Genomic DNA, 22,594 nt, shown 5'->3' on the forward strand with positions numbered 1-22,594 from the left:
AGGGGAAGTATGGCCATGCTGATTCTCTTTAATCTCTAAGTGGTTTTTTATACCATTGGTAACAAAGAGACCAAGTCACAGGAGCCCAACTATCAACAAAAAAAGGTGATTATTGATACCAGCAAATACAAAAATGTGGGAGCACACAGTTCACAAATACAAATTATGCAAGCCAAGGCCACAAAGTAAACAAAAGCTGAGGCCACTGTATAAACCATAAAGTTATCCAAATAATACGAGTTACAAGATTGCACCTCATTCGTATTTCTTCAGACACAGATTGGAGTATGCATAGTTGGCAGCCTATAACCACTTGCTGCCTCAATTTTTCTTTCTAGATTTTTCTTCCTTTTAGGATGTCATTCCTGTAAATCCTAAAAACATAAAGATATTCACCTATTGAATGGTATAGAATGTTTATGTATAGAACAACTATCATTGATATAATCACAATATCTTCAATATGGTGGTCAGGCTTAAAAACACAAACACCCTGAAAATTAGTATTTAAATTGGACAAATATTGTATGCACTTTTTACATAAAATGCACAATTTTAAAACATAAAATACACGCATTTAAAAGTAAAATGCATACTTTACATGCTTTTCAATGCATTTATCTGTGAAATAATTATCTGTGCATTGTTTATGTAAAGTAAGTGTTTTTGTATATGCTTTTTCCACAATAGAACTGTATTGCATAATGGAGAAGTGTGTAATCCATCCAGAAGTTGCATTCCAATTTGCAAGCAAGTTTAGAAACATCAGATTGAGTTGACTCACTGAAAAAAGGACTAAGCAAATTCTTCCTCCATCTTTAAGAATGAGCTTTGTGCACTCAAATGCAGCCACTTTGTTTCTCTCCTTTCATGAGTGGAGAAACAAGGCAGGAATCTGCACTTAACAATAGCTTCTTATTGTAAGGCAAACAGGAAACTATGGTTAATGGCTGCCAAACAAGACAACATATTAAACCATAGCTTAATATGCTCTCTTGTTTGGAAGTAGGGTTGTCAGGTCTCTGGTTTTCACCCAGAGACTCCAGAATTTTGGGGTCCTCTCTGGGTCTCTGGGTGAGTTACCTTAACCTCTGGACTCTGTTTCATTTTTAAAAAAAATAAATTTCTAGGTGGTCTGGTTCAAGAGATATATGCCAAAATGTCAGCTACCCCCCCTGCAACTTCTTTAAAATGAGTTCATAGCTGGCTGCTCTAACCCTGCCCTTTCAGGTTCGCAGCCAATAAGTGAAGTGAGGGTTGTGATTGACAAGGCAGTACCTAAACCCCATTGCAAGGTCAGAAAACTATTTTTTCTTCCTGCTTACTGAAAATCTCATAAATTGAGTAAATATATAGCTTTCAGTCTTTTTCTCTCTTACATGCAGGAGTCAAACAAGTTTAAATTTTCCTGGGCTGTTTAACAAGGCAGTGTTTTGAAAACCTACCCAATATGAAGCTTTAATCCTATACTCGCTTTTCTGGGAGTAAAGCTGCAATGCTATTTCCACATATCCACAGGAAGCCCCATTGAATTTAATAGGACTTACTTTTGAGTAGACATGGTTAGGATTGTGCTGTAAATTAATAGGACTCTTGGGTGAACATAGCAAAGAATTGTGCTTGTGTTGTAGATCGTTCTCTCCCCCTGCAAATTCTATTTTTTAAAGTGATTAGGCAGGGCTTACGTAGGGATCACTGCTTTTCTTACGCAGGAAACTAATACTGATTTTATTTTTTTAAAAAAAACACTATTCTGCAGTGACCAACTGGTTTTCACAATAAACAATTATATGGGGTCTATGTATTTTTACTTCTCCGGTGTGTGTGTGTATATGGGGTCTGTGAGGTAGGGTTGCCGACTAGAAACCAAAGCAGCTCACAATAAGAAATTCCTTTAAAATCCAATAACATAAAAACAAGTATAAACAGTTGCAAAACAGCTTAAAGAGGCATGATTCTGAATTTTGGATTCGGTGAGTGAAGTCCTTATCATTTGAGGTTGCTCTGTGCACGCTTCTCTGTTTGGGTAGCTCCACTGAATACATCGGGACTTGCTTCTAAGTAAACATGCAAAGGATTGCACTATAAATATCTTTAACAGGTTGTTTAAATAATAAATATATTTAACAGGTTGTGTAAATAATAAATATCTTTAACAGTCATGTTTATATAAATATTTCTTCATACTATGTCCCGATAAGTATCTGATTTCACACTATGGCTGTACACTACTTCCTCTACATTTTAAGTGTGCCCTTCTGCCTTGGGGTGGTCATGGTCCCCCTTTGTTGGTTTCACTCTGAGGGGCAGATTAGTATGAGAGATGGTGAGTAGCCCATGGTCACCCAGTAAACTTTGTAGCTGATTTCCATTTTTAAAAATTAATTAAAATGATTTACATGCAGGCAAAGTTTATTAAGTAGATCCACACAAAACGTTTAAAGCACATCCAACTTGCATTTAAAGCACATTACTTCCCCTAAAGAACCCTGGGAAGTGTAGTTTTCCCCTCACAGTTGTAGTCCCCACCACCCTTAACAAACTACAGTTCCCATGGTAGTGTGCTGGGATTTATGTGCTTCAAATATGTGTTGAGTGTGCTTCAAATTAATGGTGTGGAACTGCCTTAGGTATGCTGTGCATTCATTAGTGAATTGAAAATAACAATGTTAAAAGATACTTTTTTAAACAGGGGCAGGGTTGTAGCTCAGTGGTAGGGCATATGCTTTGCATGCAAAGGTAAAATATTCAATTTCTGGAAAAGATTATTGCCTGGAAACCTGGAGAGCCAATGCTAGTCCATGTCATCAGTACTGAGATACATGGCACCAAATGGCCTGAGTTGGTATAAGGCAGATTCCTTTGTTCCTAAAAATGGAAAGAGACTCAAGGGCCACAGTGACTCTAACATTTATTTATGTATTTTGTTTACAACATTTATATACCTCTATATTAGGAATTAAAACAATAAAATGACTGGCAAAAACAGTTTGAGACAGGTATTTAATAACATTCAAAATAATAAACCAACAATGATTTAAAAACAGATAAAAAACACAATAGCTTCTACATGCCTGGTTAGGCTAAACAAAAATGTTTTTAGCAGGTGCTAAAAAGAGTAAAATGAAGGTGTCTGCCTAATGTCAATAGGCAGGGAGTTCCAAAGTGCAGGTGTTGCCACACTAAAGGACTGATTTCTGACAAGAGCAGAGCATGTACTATGTGGCATCTGTAACATGGAAAGCACACCTTGAACTTTTCCTGCTAGCAAATCAGCAACCAGCAGATTTCAGAGCAGAGGTGTTATGTGCTGATAGGATCTTACTCATGCCAGCAATTGTGCCATAGCATTCTGCATTAACTGCCGCACCCGAGTCAGGTTGTGCTGCATGGGGATATCTGTGAGCTTGGCTGACTGGCTGTCAGGATTTTTTTAGTTTTGATTTTTCGTTAGGAATCCTGACTGGTTGTGGGATGCTGAGTTTTCTGCCTTTCTGTGGTTGGTATGGTATTGCATTCAGGAAATCATTGCTGTCTTTTGCTTTTCTTTTTCTATTTGCATTTCATTTACCTTTAACCTCACTCCCTTGCATCCATAGAGGCAACAACAGTGGTTCCATGTGCTCCGCTGTTTGCATGATGGTTTGTTTCTTGCCCAATAATGGTAAAAGAGAATTCACATACTGGGTAGCATGGCTGCAATTGTTGTTGTTCCCAAGTTGCTGCCTATGAAGGTGGACCAAACCATGTGTGTTTTCTCTCTGTCAATTATTATTCACTGAAATTGGGTTGGCTGTCAAAGTGAGTTTATAGCAGCCTGCAGGGTAGGCAGAAAAGGGTAGTGAATCTTCTTACTCTTACTCATTTCTCAGACCTCTTTCTGAAGTGAAGGGTCAAGAAGAAGTTTGGAGCAGCCACATTAAAAGATAAGGGCAGGGCATTCCAGGCAGGGGGTTGCCAACCCTGGTTGGATATGGATGTCTTTGCAAAGGATTCCTAGTCAAGCTTTACCAACAGCACAGTCCAAACTGTATCTACTGAGAATTAAGTCCTATTGAATTCTGTGGGGCTTAGTCCCTTAGTAAGTGTGTTTAGAATTGCAGCCTTCAAGGGCATCCATCTTTACTCCTGAGTGCTCCCATCTAACATCTCCACAACACTAGGCTTCTTTCTTCCTACAATGGCCTTCTGGTGACTGGCCTGGCCTGAGGGCACTTAAACCCTTTTTGCCAGAAGCAAGTAGGCTAGATTAAATGTTCCTTACCAGGGCTCCATCTTTTAGCTAAGAATTCTATCTTAATTTCTAATCGGAGTAATGTTTTTGTTCGAATTGTATGCTCCAAGCAACTGTGGTTAATGCTTAATGTATCATGCTTAATAACATCACTTGGGCCCACCCCTGAAATCTCAGGGTTTGGAATGCTTCTGACCTGGCAACCCTATTTGGAAGCCATTAACCATAGTTCCCCAATTTAGACATAATGGGAAGTTATAGTTTACTTTTGTTTCCTGGAATGCTTCCCTGCTTGAGGGTACAGAAGGGTTATTCATATTCCAGCTTTTTAAGCCGAGATACAATAATCAGACATAGACATTTTGTTTTTAGGTCTGTGAATAGTTGCTGAAATTGTTGTTAGTGTATCTCTTTTTTATTATCAGATACTTGCTTATACAGAGGGGCTGCATGGAAAATGGCTGTTCTCGGAGATTCGATCAGTCTTTTCTCGACGATATCTCTTGCAAAACACAGCACTGGAAATCTTTATGGCAAACAGAGGTAATGTTCTACTGGAAATGGCATTTGAGAGCTTGAAATATCAGCCTGTTAGATTGTATTTTCCTATTTATTTTTTACTGGAATGAATTGCGTTTCAAAATGTGATACATCATTTATATATAAGAAACCAGTTTCCAAGCATATCCTCTCTGTTACATGTGAGTAGTCCTTTCATGCCTTTTTTTTGGGGGGGGGGTAGAAGCTAATATGGCTGAGGAAGGCAATTAATCCACTATTTCAGTGGTTCCCAACCTTTATGAGCACGGGACCCCCTTTATAAGCTGAAAATCTTCTGTGACCCCCTCCCCCCAGGGAGGCAGGCTGGCTACCAGGAAGGAAGGGGGAAAGTAGCCTTTCTTTGCAGGCTTGCTTCTTTTTGCTTCACAAGAAGCCCTCTCCTCTCATTCTAAGTAAGGGTGTTGCCAGTAGCGGCAGTGCAAGGAGATGGGAATCAGTGATAGTAATCCCCTCTTCTTCCTGGTAGCTCCACCCTCAGCCTCCTTTGGCATCTGCCATGTATTTTATAGGCAGATGCCTGCCTTTAGTGCACCTGAAAGAAGCTCTGGCACTTCAGCAAAAGGCCTCCCCTCTCGTTTGGAGCAAGGGGGAGGTGTCATCTGCAGCGGCAGTGGAAAGCAGACAGTGTAGAAGGAGTGAAGACTTTTTTAAAAAATTAATAAATAATTCATTTCTTTACTGTTCACGGCCCCCTCTGGATTACTTTGCGGCCCCCCTGGGGGTCCTGGCCCCCAGGTTGGGAACCACTGCACTATTTCACTACTGACCAAAAACTTTTAAAACCAGTTTGTGTGTGTGCTAGTGTCAAGCTGCAAGAATTGTTCCAGAACCATAGCATGAATGTTAACTATGAGAAGGTTAGGGATACACAACACAAAAAATATGCACACATGGGATGCATAAAATCCACTTTAAACTGCTGTTTGTACACTGTCTGTGTCTATGAATTGCTGAAATCCCTAACACAATCATGCAAGTGAGATCAGCATTCCTTTCTCCACTGCACAGAAGACACTGGACAAGGAATTCCCTGTCACCAAGTGCTCTTTCTGCAGGACCAAATAGCAGGTTGTAGAAAGATGGGAAGTTTTCTTTCTGCATTCAAAATAAAAACATGCAGTTTGAACATATGAGGAAAAATATGCAGTTTGAACATATCCTAATGAGGAGTGTTGCCCATTTTGTTTTTCTGCCCTGGTTTTGCTTGAGGTAAGGAAAAGCAAATATAAATGAAAAAGTATCTCAGTATGCACACTAATAGTTTGTTTAAAAAACCTGCTTCATATTGTGCCTTGTTGGCATAGCTAGAAATAATTGAGGGAAGTTATTTGCAGTCTTAGAGAGTCAGAACCTGGGGTCTTGCAAGAATCCTGTAGAAACCTGATTTCACTATATTGCTGTAACAATACAGCAGACCCTTTTGGGTGTTGAGATCAGCAGAGGGGGCCCTTTTGGTAGTTCTGCTACCCTCGGAAGCTTGGGAGATGGTGGTAGCCCCTAATCTGTGGAACTCCCTCCTCAACAAGGTGTGTCTGGCAACTTCATTGCACAACTTTCAGCTAATGCCGAAGACACACCTCTTTACCCTGGCCTTCGGCACCTGAGATGTATATTTTTAGGACCCCCCCCCTGTTTTCTGTGATGTTGTTTAGAGTGTTTTCAACTGTTTTAATTATGTGTTTTAAAATTGTTGTAGCCAGTCCTGGATCCTTAGGGTGAACGGCGAGTAATAAATTCTAATTATCATCATCTGCATTTCCACGGTAATATAGCCATTTCTTTGGGTGATAAAGCCTGCTATCCTTACAGTGATAGTAACTAAACTAAAACCATTTTACATGTGGTGAGTTCTGTGGTATTTAAATGACATTGGCCTGGTTCTCACAACAGGGTAAGGCAAACTATGGCTTACTGGGACCATGCAAATATGAGGGCTCCTGGAGTGAAGCTCACAACTGCTTTGCTCCTCCCTGGTTATTTTTGCTTCTGTGCCACACTGAGCTAAGCCATGGTTATGCTTAGCATGTCATCTAAACCAGAGCTTGTAGTTAAGCCCTCTCTTCACTAACCATGAGCTGTAGTCAATATTTGTTTTTATGCAGAAGCAAAAAGAACAGGGCAGGAGCAAAGCATCTGCGAGCTGCTATCTGGAAGTCTGCATGTTTTTGTGGTCCTGATAAGTCCTAGTGTGGCAAACTGTGACATGTGAGTGAGTTGTTGTACTGGGAAAGTAGCAAAGATGCATGCATTTCATTCTAGAGTTCTGTTGTCGTTATTATGCCAAGAAACCCAGTATAACTCATGTGGATAATGTATCTTTTTTTTAATCCACAGTTGCTGTCATGTTCAACTTCCCAGATCCTGCAACAGTAAAAAAAGTGGTTAATTGTCTACCTCGTGTTGGAATTGGTACTAGTTTTGGACTGCCCCAAACTAGGTAAGACGAGGCCTCTGGGTCTGGGAAACATCAACATAATCAGAACCACAGAAGGGAAATAGAAACGAGAAAAAAGTGGTTTCCATTGCCTTGTTTCAATAATTCTCCCCTTGTATTTGCCATCTTCAGATTGTCCTACAGAGGCACAATTGGCTCTATCTTACACTTATTATTCGCTAGGAAAATGAAATAATACTTAGCAATATATTTGCTGATATGAGTTTGGATGCCACTGATAATAGCAATATTATTAGTAATATTAGCAGATATTACATGACAATTGTAAGATGTTGAAAACTAGAATAGAATGAAGAGTCATAAAATATAATCAATGACCACTAGGATTGGAATCTGCTAGTTGAGCCCAATCCGCTTACATTCCTTCAAAATGGAATGAAATTCCATTTTGACTTGCCTTTTCCTCACAAACTTCTGCTTTGTTCCAGTTCGATATAGAACCAGGAACCAGAAGTTATGCATTCTGACCTTGAAAGGGGATGGAGGATTGGGACCCATGCCTTCCCCTCCCTCCTGTTCTCACCTTACCACTGGCTCAGCTGAGCTCCCTGGCACGCACAGGCTGTCCCAATTCCCCCTGACCACCTCCACAGTGTTGGAAAGGGCAGAGAATGCTGTAGCCTGGACAGGCGAGGCAGATCCCCCCCATGAGTGATCCAGCTTCCCTCATTCTCCTCTGAGAAGGCTGCAGAGAGGCCATGCTGCATGCAGCTTCTGTCATGGCTCACGGCTTCTCCCCCTTCTTTTTAGATGCTTTGTTTTTTAGGAGGAAGGAGGGTTGATAGTACAGAAATTAACAGGCAATCCTAGAGCGTCTCCTTAATGTGAGTAAAACGCTCTAGGCTTTCCTGTTAATCTCTGTAACATTAACCCTTTAATGATATTTGATTGTTAAAAAAACTGGTGTCAGAAAATAAAGTGGAAATCCAATGCCTTCAGGATCGGTCCACAAAGAGAACAGGCAGGTAGGTTTTTTTAAAAAATCCAGTTGCAAGTCCAATTTTGGTGGAATTCACATCCTTCCCAAATGGCCACTGATAAAAATAACTGATGACATGGACAAGGTGCTTGCAACGATGTGACCAGCAACATGTCTTCTTGTCCCTTGCTCTTCTTGGTTTTTTAAAGCTTGCCGAGGGAGTATGGCTGAGTAGATCCAGGGTGTGGTCAGCACGTATTTACAGAAGGGAGTAGTCCCAGCCTCTGAAAAAAGCAGTAATCTGACTGCTCCTGATAAAGCCCACCTTGAACCCATTGGTTTGTGACAACTACAGCCTTCCTTCTCTTGGGTCATTGGCAGTGCCTCCCAGAGGCAGAAATGCATCTTGCTCTTGCATTTGAGAGTTGTACCCTCAGTGTATAACTTGGGACTTGTCCTCAGTGTATAGAAACTATCAGTGGAGGCAGGCGGACCCTAGACCTGGTGGGGCATTTATGAGGTCATGCAGGCAGCGTTTGTGAGATCAGCATCCTCCTCCCTTGCAGAAAAAATAGTAAACCCTTCAGCAGTGCAGCTGTACAAACACATGGCACCACAAAGTATCTTACCTTGATATATCATTTACTAAGCATACATCACTCACCAAGATAAAATTTTAGCAGACTCCAATGTCATACAACAAGCTTCATGGCTGAGTGGGGATCTGAACCCAATACTCTAACCATTACACTACACTAGCATGTGTCATGGTTAGGATTATGCTAAATAGAACACTATAGGCTGGCAAGATTATGAAGGGCTGCAGCTAGTTTAACCAGCTGATTTCCAATGCAAAACACAGTTCCTAACAGTCAAGGTTTAATCCTGTGTACATGTATTTTAATAATGATAATATTATCATTGTTACATGCACAGGCCATGTGGCAGTGATAGGCCTGGTCAGTGGGGAACTATTTCTGGGATTGCCAAAGCACGGCATCCCTTTACTGCTGTGCTGGATCAAGCCAAAGGTCAATCTAGTCCAGCATTTTGCTTCCAACAATGGAAACTAGATGAAGCCCACAAGCAGGGTTTGATGTAATAATGCTTTTCTGTTGTTTGCCTTCTTTAGCATATTTAGAGGTAGACTGCCTGTAAACTGGAGAAGGAAAGGTATCTGTCAATTTATTGCTATATGGAACCTACAGGTTTAGAGGCGGTGTGCTTCTGGATATGCTGAAGATGGGTAAAATTTGCTGAAGTTTGGCAACTGAGGGGTGCTTGAAGGGGGAAGTGTGTGTGTGTGAGTGTGTGTGTGATTTGAGACCAAAGACCTTTCTGTTGTTAAACAGAGAGGGCTTCTGGCTCAAAACACATATACACACAAATCTCCCCCTTCAACGAACCCCCACTCACCAAAATTCTCTCTACCCTAGGCAACACCATGCAGCATCTGCACAGATGCGTGCACACACACACACACACGCACATCTCTTTAAGCAGCCTCTCAACTTGCATTTCAATACAGAAGCCTCCAGAATGATCTCTGATTGGCTGAGGAAGGGCATTCAGAGACCCTCCTGCAACTTTGTTTATTTTCTGAGTGTTTTGATATGGGAATGAGTCATAGAATCATAGAATAGTAGAGTTGGAAGGAGCTTTTAAGGCCATCCAGTCCAATGCCCTGCTCAATGCAGGAATCCAGCTTAAAGCATACCTGACAGGTGGCTGTCTAGCTGCCTCTTGAATGCCTCTGGTGTTGGAGAGCCCACCACCTCCCTAAGTAATTGGTTCCATTGTTGTACTGCTCTAACAGTTAGGACGTTTTTCCTGATGTTCAGTTGAAATTTGGCTTCCTCCAACTTGAGCCCATTATTCCATGTTCGGCACTCTGGGTTGATAGAGAAGAGGTCCTGGAATAGGGCTCTTGTTCTACCCTTTTTGTTGTCCTCTTCTATTTCTATACAATTTGTTGTTGTTATGTGCCTCCAAGTTGACTGCGTCTTGTGGTGACCCTATGAATCAGCGACCCCCAAGAGCATCTGCCCTATTCATATCTTGTAAGTTCAGGTCTGTGGCTTCCTTTATGGAATCAATCCATCTCTTGTTTGGCTTTCCTCTTTTTCTACTCCCTTCTGTTTTTCCAAGCATTATTATCTTTCTAATGAATCATGTCTTCTCATGATGTGTCCAAAGTATGATAACCTCAGTTTCATCATTTTAGCTTCTAGTGATAGTTCTGGTTTAATTTGTTCTAACACCCAATTATTTGTCTTTTTTGCAGTCCATGGTATGCGCAAAGCTCTCTTCCAGCACCACATTTCAAATGAGTTGATTTTTCTCTTACCTGCTTTTTTCACTGTCTAACTTCCGCATCCATACATAGAGATCGGGAATACCATAGTCTGAATGATCCTGACTTTAGTGTTCAGTGATACATCTTTGCATTTGAGGACCTTTTCTAGTTCTCTCACAGCTGCCCTCCCCAGTCCTAGCCTTCTTCTGATTTCTTGACTATTGTCTCCATTTTGGTTAATGAGTGTGCCGAGGTATTGATAATCCTTGACAAGTTCAACGTCCTCATTGTCAACTGTAAAATTACATAAATCTTCTGTTGTCATTACTTGAGTCTTTTTGACATTCAGCTGTAGTCCTGCTTTTGTGCTTTCCTCTTTAACTTTCATCGGCATTCATTTCAAATCATTACTGGTTTCTGCCAAGAGTATGGTATCGTCTGCATATCTTAAATTATTGATATTTCTCCCTCCAATTTTCACACCTCCTTCATCTTGGTCCAATCCTGCTTTCCGTATGATATGTTCTACGTATAGATTAAATAAATAGGGTGATAAATTACACCCCTGTCTCACACTCTTTCCAGTGGGTAACCAGTCAGTTTCTCAATATTCTGTCCTTACAGTAGCCTCTTGTGCAGAGTATAGGTTGCGCATCAGGACAATCAGATGCTGTCCTTACATACTATTTATTTATTTATTTATTTATTTATTTATTTATTTATTTATTTATTTATTGCACTTGTATACCGCCCCACACCTGAAGCTCTCTGGGTGGTTTACAGCAACCAAAGACATTATACGTACTAGTCATTGTATTGTTGTATTTAGGGTTCTAACCGTGTTTCTGTCTCCTTTTGCTTTTGCTTTCCTTCTCTCTTTAACCATTTTAAGAGTTTCTTCAGTGATCCATTGAGGTCTTTCTCTCTTTTTGACTAGAGGTATTGTCTTTTTCATTCTTCCCTGATAACGTCTCTGACTTCACTCCATAGTTCTTCTGGTTCTCTGTCAACTAAATTTAAAGCCTCAAATCTGTTCCATATTTGATCTTTATATTCTTCTGGGTTGTTACTTAAATTGTATTTTAGCATTATGATTGCTTTGTTGTTCTTCTTCAGCTTTACTCTGATTTTCGATATTACCAGTTCATGATCTGTACCGCAGTCTGCTCCTGGTCTTGTTTTCGCAGAAAGTGTGGAACTTCTCCATCTTTTGCTACCAATTATATAATCAATTTGATGCCTATATTGACTATTTGGTGATGTTGATGTGTACAGTCGTCTTTTCAGTTGCTCAAAAAATTGTGTTTGCGAGAAACAAATTACTGTCTTCACAGAATTCATTAACTCTTTCTCCTGCTTCATTTCTGTCTCCTAAGCCCCATTTCCTCACAATTCCTAGTTCTTCTCTGTTCCCTGCTTTTGCATTCCAGTCCCCCAAGATTATCAGCACATCTTGTTTTGGTGTGTGATCAATTTCTTCCTGTACTTCTGCGTAAAACCTCTCCAATTCCTCTTCTTCTGCATTTGCCGTTGGAGCGTAGACTTGGATGATGGTTATGTTAATAGGTTTCATGTTAAATCTCATTGATATCACTCGCTCAGACTTCGCATTATAGTTCTTAATTGTTTTTGCTACATCACTTCTCACTATTAAAGCAACTCCGTTTCTTCTTAATTTCTCATTTCCTGCATAAAATATTTTGTAGTTGCCTGATTGAAAATGTCCCATTCCCATCCATTTTAATTCACTCATGCCAAGTATTGTAATGTTGATACGTTCTGTTTCTTGCTTGACAATTCCTGACTTTCCCTGGTTCATGCTTCTCACATTCCATGTTCCTATTGTGTGCATTGTACAACTCCGGACTCTCCTTTCACATCTGTGTGCATCAGCATCTGGGCTTTCTTTTGACTTTGACCCAGCTGTGTCATTAGTCACAGCACTACTCATACTTGTCCTTTGTTCTTCCCCAGTAGCTTGGTGAGTGCCTTCTGACCTGGGGATCCCATCTTCCAGCACTATCTCATGTTGCATTTTGGATACTCTGTTCATAGGGTTTTCATGGTAAGAGGTATTCAGAGGTGGTTTACCATTGCCTTCCTCTGAGTTTGGATGCATCTTAGTCTGGTGTCTCAGCTTTGACCATTCCACCTTGGGTGCCCCTGCTAGGAGCCTAGTCTCTTGGTCTACACTCCTGACAGCATTGCTCTCAGCTTCTTCAACACTCTCAAATCCCCTCACCAAATTAAGATGTGCATCCTAGTGGGGGAAGATGAAGCCTAACCAGTGCCTAATAGAGGGGAACTAGTAATTCACGCAGTTTGGAAACTATACTTCTTTTAATGCAGCCCAAAATAGCATTTGCCTTTTTTGCAACCACGTTGTACTGTTGACTCATATTCAGCTTGTGATAAACAACACTTCTAAGATCTTTCACCCATGTAGCATTGCTGAGCCAAGTATCCCTCATGTTATAACTATGCATTTGGTTTCTTTTTCTGACCTGTAGAACTTTGGACGTATCCCTGTTAAATTTCATTGGGTTATTTTCAACCCAATGCTCCAGTCTGTCAAGATAACTTGAATTTTGTTTCTGTCCTCCAGGGTATTAGCTATCTCTCCCAATTTTGTATCATCTGCAAATTTGATAAGCATTCCCTGCACCTCTTCATCCAAGTCCAAAAATGTTGAAAAGCAGTGGACCCAAGACCAAACCCTGTGGTATCCCACTTGTTATCCCCCCCAATTGAGAAGGAACCATTGATAAGCTCTCTTTGAGTACAGTTCTGTAGCCAACTATGGATCCACCCGAGTCCATTAGGTACTAAGAGAATAAGAGAAAATAAGGGAGATGGGGGAAAGCAAATGAGTGTTTTGTTTACCATCCTCCCTAACCAAGCGTTCTGTAGCCATGCTTGTTTTTTTCCTCCCAGAGAGACACAGGGTAGTGCATCAAGGAAACCTCTCAGTCAGTGAAAATGTATTAATATTAGTATTACTCTGGGTGTCAGAGAAAGACTGGATTATGGCTTTGGAGGTTTTGGGGGGTTTAGAATCTTGGGAGGACACTGCCCCTCTTGACCTGAGAGATCAGCCTCCCCTGGGAACTGTAATGAGCTGATATTGAGCATAGTTTTACTAAACAGTCTTCCTGTTATTTGTTTTTGAAATAATTTTGGGGAAGTAAATATATGAAGACCTTGTCTTAAACATTTTATTCATCATTCTAAAGTAAGATATCTCATAAACCATTTTTTTAATTTTTCAGAAAACAATAACGACAAGAATAAAAGGCTTGCATGGAAAAAAGCCCCCCCTCATATTTTTTACATCTAGAGATGTGAAGAACTAACAAGGGTTTTTGTAGTTGTATTGTGAAACAGTGGTGCTGCAATTGGTTGTCCACTTGAAGATGAAGGCTGGAGAATGCTTTGGGTTGAAAGGCAAGGTAGCACCAGAAGCTAAATGCTTTGCCCTTAACCTGGGCTGGGATGCCTTGAGTATGATCCTTCAGTTTAACTCTCAGTTTGAGACATTAGGACTATATTCACTAATAGGCAAAAAACCTTGCAGTTTAAGAATGTACCTATAGCCCACAGCTATTTCTATCAACCTTTAAAAAGCAGGGAAATTGGGCAGCTATAGTGAATGCACCAGGGGAGCAGGAGACCTGAACTCCTCTCTGAGATATTGTACTGCCCTACAAATTGGTCAAAATGCAAACAGCATTTGGGTTGGTCTTTCACAGTCCAATCCACTTCCTGTGTAGCTTGGAAGAATTTGGTAACCGCAAGGTTTTTTGCGTATTAGTGAATTTCCCTGCTTTTTAATCTGGGAGGTAAGATGTGGGATCCTGTGCAAGTTAGCACCAGCAGTAACAGAATTAGTTCAGCAGTGTATTTTAAATGTTATATTACCTTCAAGAATGCCTTTACTTTTACAAGGGGGTCATGGCTTAGTGGCAGAGAACATGCTTTGCATGCAAAAGTCACCACTTTCAATACCCAGCATCTCCAATTAGGGCTCGGACAGATCCTTATCTGAAACCTTGTCAGTCAGTACTGAGCTAGATGGACCAATGGTCCAACTTGGTATAAAGGATACACAAAGAAATATGCTTGAGACCCTTTCTTTAAACATTGTGGATCTTGCAATCTATATTACTTTGCAAAGTATCAGCAGTTACTACCTCTTCGGCTTTAATCTCTGAATGCCAGTCAAAGAGTCTCATACAATCTCAAAATAACTACAACAATGTTATGAGCACAGGTCAAACAGCCACACACACTGCAGACAAAAAGTATTTGAGCTTTTGTCATTTATAAACCCATTTAAGGATAGGGGGTGGGGGGTGGTAGGGCGATTGAGCCAGTGGAAAGAGCAGGCTGCGGGAGACAGCTGGGGTGGGAACACACATACACACACACACATCAGTGTCACTCACCTCCATTCTGCTGCTGCCTTCTCCGTCATCCTTGCCCTCTGGCTTTCTTCCTCCACCATCCATTTCTCTCTCTCTCCTGACCATCTGGCTCTCCATTTCCTCCCTCGTGCTTCCTCACACAGAGCATGAGGGAAGAGCAACACTGAGCAGAAGGCCAGTGTGAGTCACATGTCTGTTGCCCACCAATCACAGGAGCAAAAGACTTCCCCTGCTTCCTCCAAGTACTGGAAGGGGAGGGGGAGGGGGAGTGAAACGAAAGAACTCCTGGTTTCTACTGCGCCTGCGTGACGTTATCATCCACGGTAATGCATTTTTTAATCTATTAATTAAAAACAAACCATGCCGGTTTTTTTACGTTAAACCTACTGAAGATGAAGCTCTGTGTTTGGGGCAAGCTCAGGGATTTGATTAGAGATACCTTACAGTCATCTCTGAGTTTTAATGAACAACAACAGATTATGAGAACTTCTCAAGAAAAAAGTCCAAACGGCTGCTTGTTTTTCTCTCTTCCGTTTTTCACTTTAACCTGTGATTTCTCCCGGGGGGGTGTGTGTATCACCAGGAAAACTTTCAAAGTTGTAGAGCAAGCGATTCTGAATTCAACAATATAAGACTTGTAAGTTTTTGTTTTGAATTGGGACTATACAAAGCACCAGAAAGGTGTGTGTGTGTGTATTTTCATTTAACATGGTAGAATGGGAAAAATCCCTACTGGCTATAGTATACAGCCACTCTTGTGGCTGTATAATGTGTAACTCCCAAGATGGGTAGAAGGTGGAGTGAGGAACTGCGAAAGTCAAAGTTCCCCTTCCAACAGGGAAAAAAGACCAAGATCCGTGTCTACTTTAATGCTACAGAGGTGATGCTGAAGCTGTATGAAGGGCAAGAACTGAAGTTCCCAATTCAGCTGGAACTAGAAGTTGCGAAGTACCTCTCTGTTGCTCGTACTCTTGATGTTAAAGTTTGAACGTTAAAGATCTGTCAAGTATGAATGACACTTGTGGCTCCATCAGTCTTGCGCATGGAAGGATAATTCACTAAAAGGAGAACATGATCTTTGGGGCATAAGAAAAGTGGATGTAGGATGATTTCACAGTATCTTACCCAACGTACTGATTTTATATTTCAGGCGCATATCTATGGCCAGTCCACGTCAGATCTTTAAAGCATCAAATATGACCCAGCGATGGCAGCACAGAGAAATTTCAAATTTTGAATATCTCACCTTTCTCAACACAATAGCAGGTAATAATGGGCATACAAGCAAATATGAGCAAATTATTTATTTTGGCATAGTTTGTTTTGGACATTAATGACATGAATTCTGATATGGGCCTTTCTTTCTTTGGATAAATTCTGCTGCTCCTCTTTAACACTGTGTCCTACCCAGAGCGAGACTGACGAGATGGAGACGAGGATGGAATCAATTCCTGTTTTGTTAAAGTAACATTGAAGGCAATACGTTTCATAGGCACTCTATGCTAGCTCACTGCAATCCCTAACTAGGCTACCTAAGTGAACTCTGCAGCATGTGAAGGGGGTTGAGTCAGCACCATTGTCATGGGGGGAGCAGGCTTTAGTAGGAAAGGTCTTCCCCCGTAATCTCTGACTCCTCCAAAGAACCTCCCTCTGACCGAAGAGCTTCTCCCGGCATCTGGCGCGGGGCAAAAGGGGGCGTGCCTCCATTGGCTCATCCAACAACACAGCCTCGATAGGTGCTGACTTGGCTTCAGGAGGTTGGGGAGCTCGAGGGGGGTGGAGTTGGCGCGCGCGCCATGACATCCCTCAACGGCTCTATGGGGGTGTCTGGAATCTGAGCATGGTCTTCTTTGGCGGGAGAACTGTCTGTGGGAACTGGCACAGTGTCAAACACACACCCTCCGTCCTCATCCTTGAAAGTTTCAACTGGCACAGTGTCAAACACATCCTCTGATCCTTCCTCTTGCTCTAGCAGCCGGCACTGACGCTCATCCAGCCCCCCTCCTTGATCCTCCTGAAAGAGCTGGGGCTCGACTCACTGCTGCTTTACCACCAGTGCTTCTTAATGTGTATAAAGCCTCAATATTCTAACATATGTTAAACACTAGTAATGCTTATATATCCTATCTATATTTCATTTGCTAGTTATCCATGTCTTTTTCTCTATGGTCTTGGTGAATATTACAGGAATATTTTGTTGTATTTAAACTATTTGTATCCTTCTCTTTCATTACTGGCTTCCAAATGCAAAACAAATCTTCAAACCAATAAATAAAGCTAGTATTTTTTTCAAGAACTGATGTTTATTTTGTATTTTTGGAACTTGATTGATAAATTGATTGTGGGTTGATACCAGCAAAGGTAGAACCTTTGAAAGCCCATGCCTCCATAAATCTGTTAATCTTCAAGATAGCATAGGACTAATAGGTTTTTCTGTGTTAGCCAAATAACTGTTTGCTTAGGTCTTTTTTGATATACCATAAATTCTAAACTAATTATTATCTTTTTGGTGCTACTTTGAATGATATTTACCTGGTTTGCATCTATCTTAAATATGGTGAACAAAATCAACAAGGTGGTGCACCTGTCTCCATACAATTGGGTTGATCCATTTGGTAAGCAGTTTGCAAAATGTTAGTCCCACATGACATCAGACTTTACAGTCACCAAAGTATAAATTGGCCTTTAGGAGATATTTAGTAATTTCACTCTTAAAAGCATTTTGTTTATAACAGACCACAAAGCTTGGCAATATGAGAATAGTGTTGTAAGTGATTGTCTGTATTCCATTATCATAGCAGATCAAATTATTAAATAATATTATTAATATCTTTAGGGTAAAAAGTTTCATTTACATTGTTGCCTCTCAAAGTGCTATTGCTGTTTTTCTCACTAGGGCGTACTTACAATGACTTAAACCAGTATCCTGTATTTCCTTGGGTTATCACTAACTATGAATCAGAAGAGCTGGACCTTACACTTCCAAGTAACTTCAGAGATTTATCAAAGGTATTTTTTAACATGGTGTTTACATTTTATTATATCAAATATATGCTAATACTATATGGTAGGTCTTACTTGTTTCTTATAAGAGACTGCCAGTTTTGTAAGAGTTTGGTGGTGGGGAAAATTGTTACAGATACTGCTAAAAAATGTAGCACAGCAATTTGGAATCAAGAAGCATTACTAGTGCAGAGTGGATATATTTAGGCTTAAAAGATTTCAGCCTCCCCTGAAGACAAGGATGCACATCATGAGTAGATGGGACAAATGCTTTAAGCAGTAAAAAAGAATCTTTCACCCCAATCCTGATAATTTTGTCCTGACAGAATATCAGTTCATTCTTGAAGAGGAAGCAGCTGCAGTTGGTGCCATATTCTACTATATGTGGTACCCCAGCTGTTCCACAAAGCTCCTAAAGGTGTTAAAACTCCCAAACCTTCCATTCTGTAGAAATAAAAAGTTGTGCATGGTTATAGAACAGTCAAGAGGAGATTGGTAGTGGGAAGGATGTAAGGCGATTGTCTAGTTGCTGTGCAGGGTGAGAGCCGGAACTGAATGATAGGAGAAAGTTGCCAGATGCCTTCAGAGTGAAAGTCTGTAACTGGCAGAAGGCTGGCCCTCCCTGGGTGTGAGATGGACGGGGTAGTAGATGTGCCCTGTGTGAAAGATATTGAGTAGGCCTGATTGTTCCAAATTCTCTCAGAGGCCTACTGGGATAATTGGTTCAGGTAGGTTTTGTTGGTGGGCTCTTGTTGGGTTCCTACCAGGTATATAGGAGGAGTCTGAGTAAGGAAGGACATGGTGATGCCACCCCAATTTCAGTGAGCATGGGTAGAGGGAGGTATAGCTATGGGGAAGTGGTGAGCTACCATAGAAGTTGAAGGCCAGGCTATCTATGCCTTGTTCCTTGCTCCCACTCCTCCCATGGACGGGTTCCTCATTGCTCATCTACTGTGCCGACTGGCCTGTGTGTGCTGTTGTTTAACACCAGATCGGTACACAATAAGATCATATTCATCCATGATTTGATCATGAATGAAGATGTAAATTTGGTGTACATTACCTAGACCTGAGTGAGTGAGTTGGGTGGAGTTTATTTATTTATTATTTGATTTATATCCCGCCCTTCCTCCCAGCTGGAGCCCAGGGTAGCAAACAAAAGCACTAAAAACACACACTAAAAAATCATAAAAACAGACATTAAAATACATTAAAACAAAACAACTTTAAAAACATTTTTTTAAAAGCTTTGAAGACATTTTTTTTAAAAAGGTTAAAAAACATTAAAAAAAAGGTTTAAAAGCATATTAAAAAGCAATTCCAACACAGAAGTTGATCTGAGTTGAGTTGATCTGACCCAGCTTTGCCCACCTGGATACTTGGTGCAACACCAGCAGGCTGCAAGGAGGGAGGAGGGGTTGCTATGGTCTACAGAACTTCCATCTCTGTCACCAGGAAACCACTCTGTCTTGGAGCTGTTTGTGAGGGCCTGCATCTGGTGTTGGGCCAAGGAGACAGTAAACTAGGGTTGCTGCTAGTGTACTATTCACCCTGCTGCCCAGTGGCTTCTCTGACCAAGCTGGCAGAGGCTATCTTGGCTGTGGTACTGGAGGAGCCCACAACGATAGTCCTGGGTGATATTAATGTCCATGCTGAGGCTGCCTCTTGTGTTCTGGCTTGGGACTTCATACCTCCATGATGACCATGGGGCTGTTGCAAGTTATCATCAGCCCGATGCATAGGGCAGGGCACACCCTCAATTTGGTTTTTGTTACAGATGGAGGAAGGGGTGATTTGGAAATAGAGGGGGTGGATGTCACCCCATTGTCATGGTCAGAACACTTCCTAGAGAAGTTTAGACTTATGGCTCCTATCCTCACCTGCAGGGATGGTGGAGAGATTAAAATGGTCCGCCCCTGGAGACAAATGGGAGTTCCCAGTAGATAGTGCAACTTACCCTGTTGAAGCTCTTGTCATGCTGTGGAACAACGAGGCGCGTTGGGGTCTTGACATGGTTGCCCCTGAGCTCCTTCTCTAGCATTGTGGAGCTTGGTTTGCACCTTTGTACACCAGTGAGCTAAGGGCAATGAAACAGGCTAGACGATGGCTAGAGTGCAAGTGGTGAAAGACATGCTGTGACTCTGATTGGGCACGAGTAAAACATCTTAATTGTACCTACTGTGTGGTGGTGAGGGTGGCGAAGAAAGCCCACTTCTTTGCCACCATTGCATCCTCAAGCAGCTGGAGCTTTTCTGTATTGTCAGGGATCTGTTGACATCAACCTCCGGAAATGGAGTTTTAGACCCTTGGAGGCCCACTGTGAATTGTTTGCAAGGCACTTTGAGGGTAAAGTTGCTCACCTGCAATCTTGATGGGGTGTTCCTGGATCCATCTTTGTCACTAGAGGCCCAGCTGACCTCAGTGGCTAGGAGTGTCTTTTACCAGCTTTGGTTGGTGAGACAGCTGTGGCCATTTCTGGACCAGGGTAGCCTGACCACTGTTAACCTCCAGGTTAGATTACTGTAATGGGCTGTATGTGGGCTGCCATTGAGGTTGGTCCAGAAGCTGCAGCTGGTGCAAAATGCAGTGGCCTCACTGCTCACTGGGACAGGGTATCGCCAATATGTCACTTGCCTGCTGAAAGAATTGCACTGGCTGCCCATTAGCTACTGGGCTAAGTACAAGGTTCTGGTTTTGGTGCACAAAGACCTATACAGCTTGGGACCAGGATACCTGAAAGATTGTCTTACCCCCTTATATACTCAGTCGATCATTACACTCTGCAAGCGAGGGCCTCCTGCAGATATCATCTTATAAGGAGGTCCGTTCTGCACAACATAGCAAGCTGACCTTTAGTGTAGTGGCACCTCCCCTTTGAAATTCCCTCCACTTAAATATTAGATAGACGCCATCTCTGTTATCTTTTCGGCACCTATTGAAGACCTTCCTCTTTCAACAAGCCTTTTAAGTAGAGACCTTATCCCAGTCTGTGTCTGTGTTGGAATTGCTTTTTAAGATGTTTTTAAAGCTTTTTTAAATATATATAAAAAGATGTATTTTAATATGTTTTTAAGATGTTTTGTTTTAATATATTTTAATGTCTGTCTTTATTATGTTTTATAGTGTTTTTAATGTTTTATTTGTCTCCCTGGGCTCCTACTGGGAGGAAGGGTGGGATATAAATGTAAATTATAATAACAATAATAATGAATTCATAATTTGTCTGCTTAATTAGCAGGACTTGAATTGAATGCATGAAATTGCCAACACATAGATTTGAAACCTGTATTCAAACCAGGACTTATCCTAGAATGTATGAAATGATTAAAGTATGCCTTCAATGAACATACAAAATGAGGGTTTTTTTATCACCCAGTTATCACCACAAAGATTCCATATGCTTGTGATTAGAAGAAAACATCTAGGTCAAATGATGCCACTGTTAACGCATCTTATATTTCACATTTGTTATAAAGTTTGTGTGTGTTGGTCTATAATGAGAAGGAATGAAGAAGTATGCTGGGTTTAATGGACCGCTAGGTCTGATCTAACAGGACTGCTGTTCTTATGAGAGGTATGGAGAACTGGAGATACCCAAGGCAGAAAGGAGATTTGAAGCACTGGGAACAGCAACTGAATATGAGAGGTGAAATAAATAAATTGGCCTGCTAATCAGTCAAGTTACTTATGGTGTTTTACCTAATTAATGGCACTGTACTGCATAGTCCCAAGGAGCCCAGTTGCCCCCCCAGCTGGCAGTTGCAGACAAGGAAGGGGCTGGCTTGTGCAGATGTGGCAAGCTGAGTAGGCCCTAGCCAGCTGGGGAGGACTAGCCTCAGAGGGAGGCAATGGTAAACCCCCTCTTAATACCGCTTACCATGAACATCCTATTCATAGGGTCGGCATAAGTCGGGATCGACTTGAAGGCAGTCCATTTTCATTTCAATGCATGCCACTATTTTGTGGTGTAGTGGTTAAGGTGTTGGACTACGACCTGGGAGACCAGGGTTCGAATCCCCACATAGTGATGAAGCTCACTGGGTGACCTTGGGCCAGTCAATGCCTCTCAGCCTCATGAAAATCCTATTCATAGGGTCACCATAAGTCGGAATCGACTTGAAGGCAGTACACTAAAGAATGGACTAAAATTTTGTTAGAAGGAGTTACTTAACTTTTTGTAGACTCTGTTGCCCCTTTTTCTGCTGTAATTGAAGTTGCTCATTCTTTATATTACATTTTAACATTTCCCTCTACAATCACTATGGCTGCTTTCACACATGGGGCTAATAGCGCTAGTTTAACGGATTAAAAATCTAGCACTTTGTTCCGGATTTCAAAAATCCCTTTCACACTGCAGTACCAATTTAGCGGCATTTCGTGCAATGGTCTTTCACACAGCACTCTCACCTACCGCGGCCATTAGAAGACTTCTTCTTTTCCCACCTTTTCTGTTCAAAAGCTCTGCTTGTTCCTTCTGCTTGTTCCTTCTGCGATCAGCTGAGAGGCTCTGGTTGAGCACAAGCAGCAGCAGCACAGGCTGCTTTCAGGAGCAGCTGGGATTGGTTGGGAGGCGCGGCGGTGGCAGCGCAGCAGCACGCGAAGGCTGCATGCTGGGACGGCTGTTGGTAAGGGCAGGAACGCACTGCATGCTGGGATGGCTGTCACATGAGCAGCGGCAGCTAGTGCAAAACTCCTGCAATCT

At 41.5% G+C, this 22,594-nt stretch overlaps 1 protein-coding gene across 4 annotated transcripts in view; it reads left to right on the top strand.

The window, feature by feature from the left end:
• The window catches only part of LRBA (LPS responsive beige-like anchor protein), a 654,576-nt gene that overhangs the window by 439,207 nt on the left and 192,775 nt on the right, over positions 1–22,594 (top strand). For all 4 annotated transcript variants that reach the window (XM_061584671.1, XM_061584674.1, XM_061584673.1 and 1 more), the window contains exons 41-44: positions 4,660–4,777; positions 7,130–7,232; positions 16,040–16,155; positions 17,786–17,898. In XM_061584671.1, coding sequence (XP_061440655.1) covers positions 4,660–4,777; positions 7,130–7,232; positions 16,040–16,155; positions 17,786–17,898 — 450 coding nt within the window. The remainder of the gene's footprint in view (positions 1–4,659; positions 4,778–7,129; positions 7,233–16,039; positions 16,156–17,785; positions 17,899–22,594) is intronic.

This window comes from Rhineura floridana, chromosome 9 (genome assembly GCF_030035675.1).
Source record: "Rhineura floridana isolate rRhiFlo1 chromosome 9, rRhiFlo1.hap2, whole genome shotgun sequence".
NCBI classification, from domain to species: domain Eukaryota; kingdom Metazoa; phylum Chordata; class Lepidosauria; order Squamata; family Rhineuridae; genus Rhineura; species Rhineura floridana.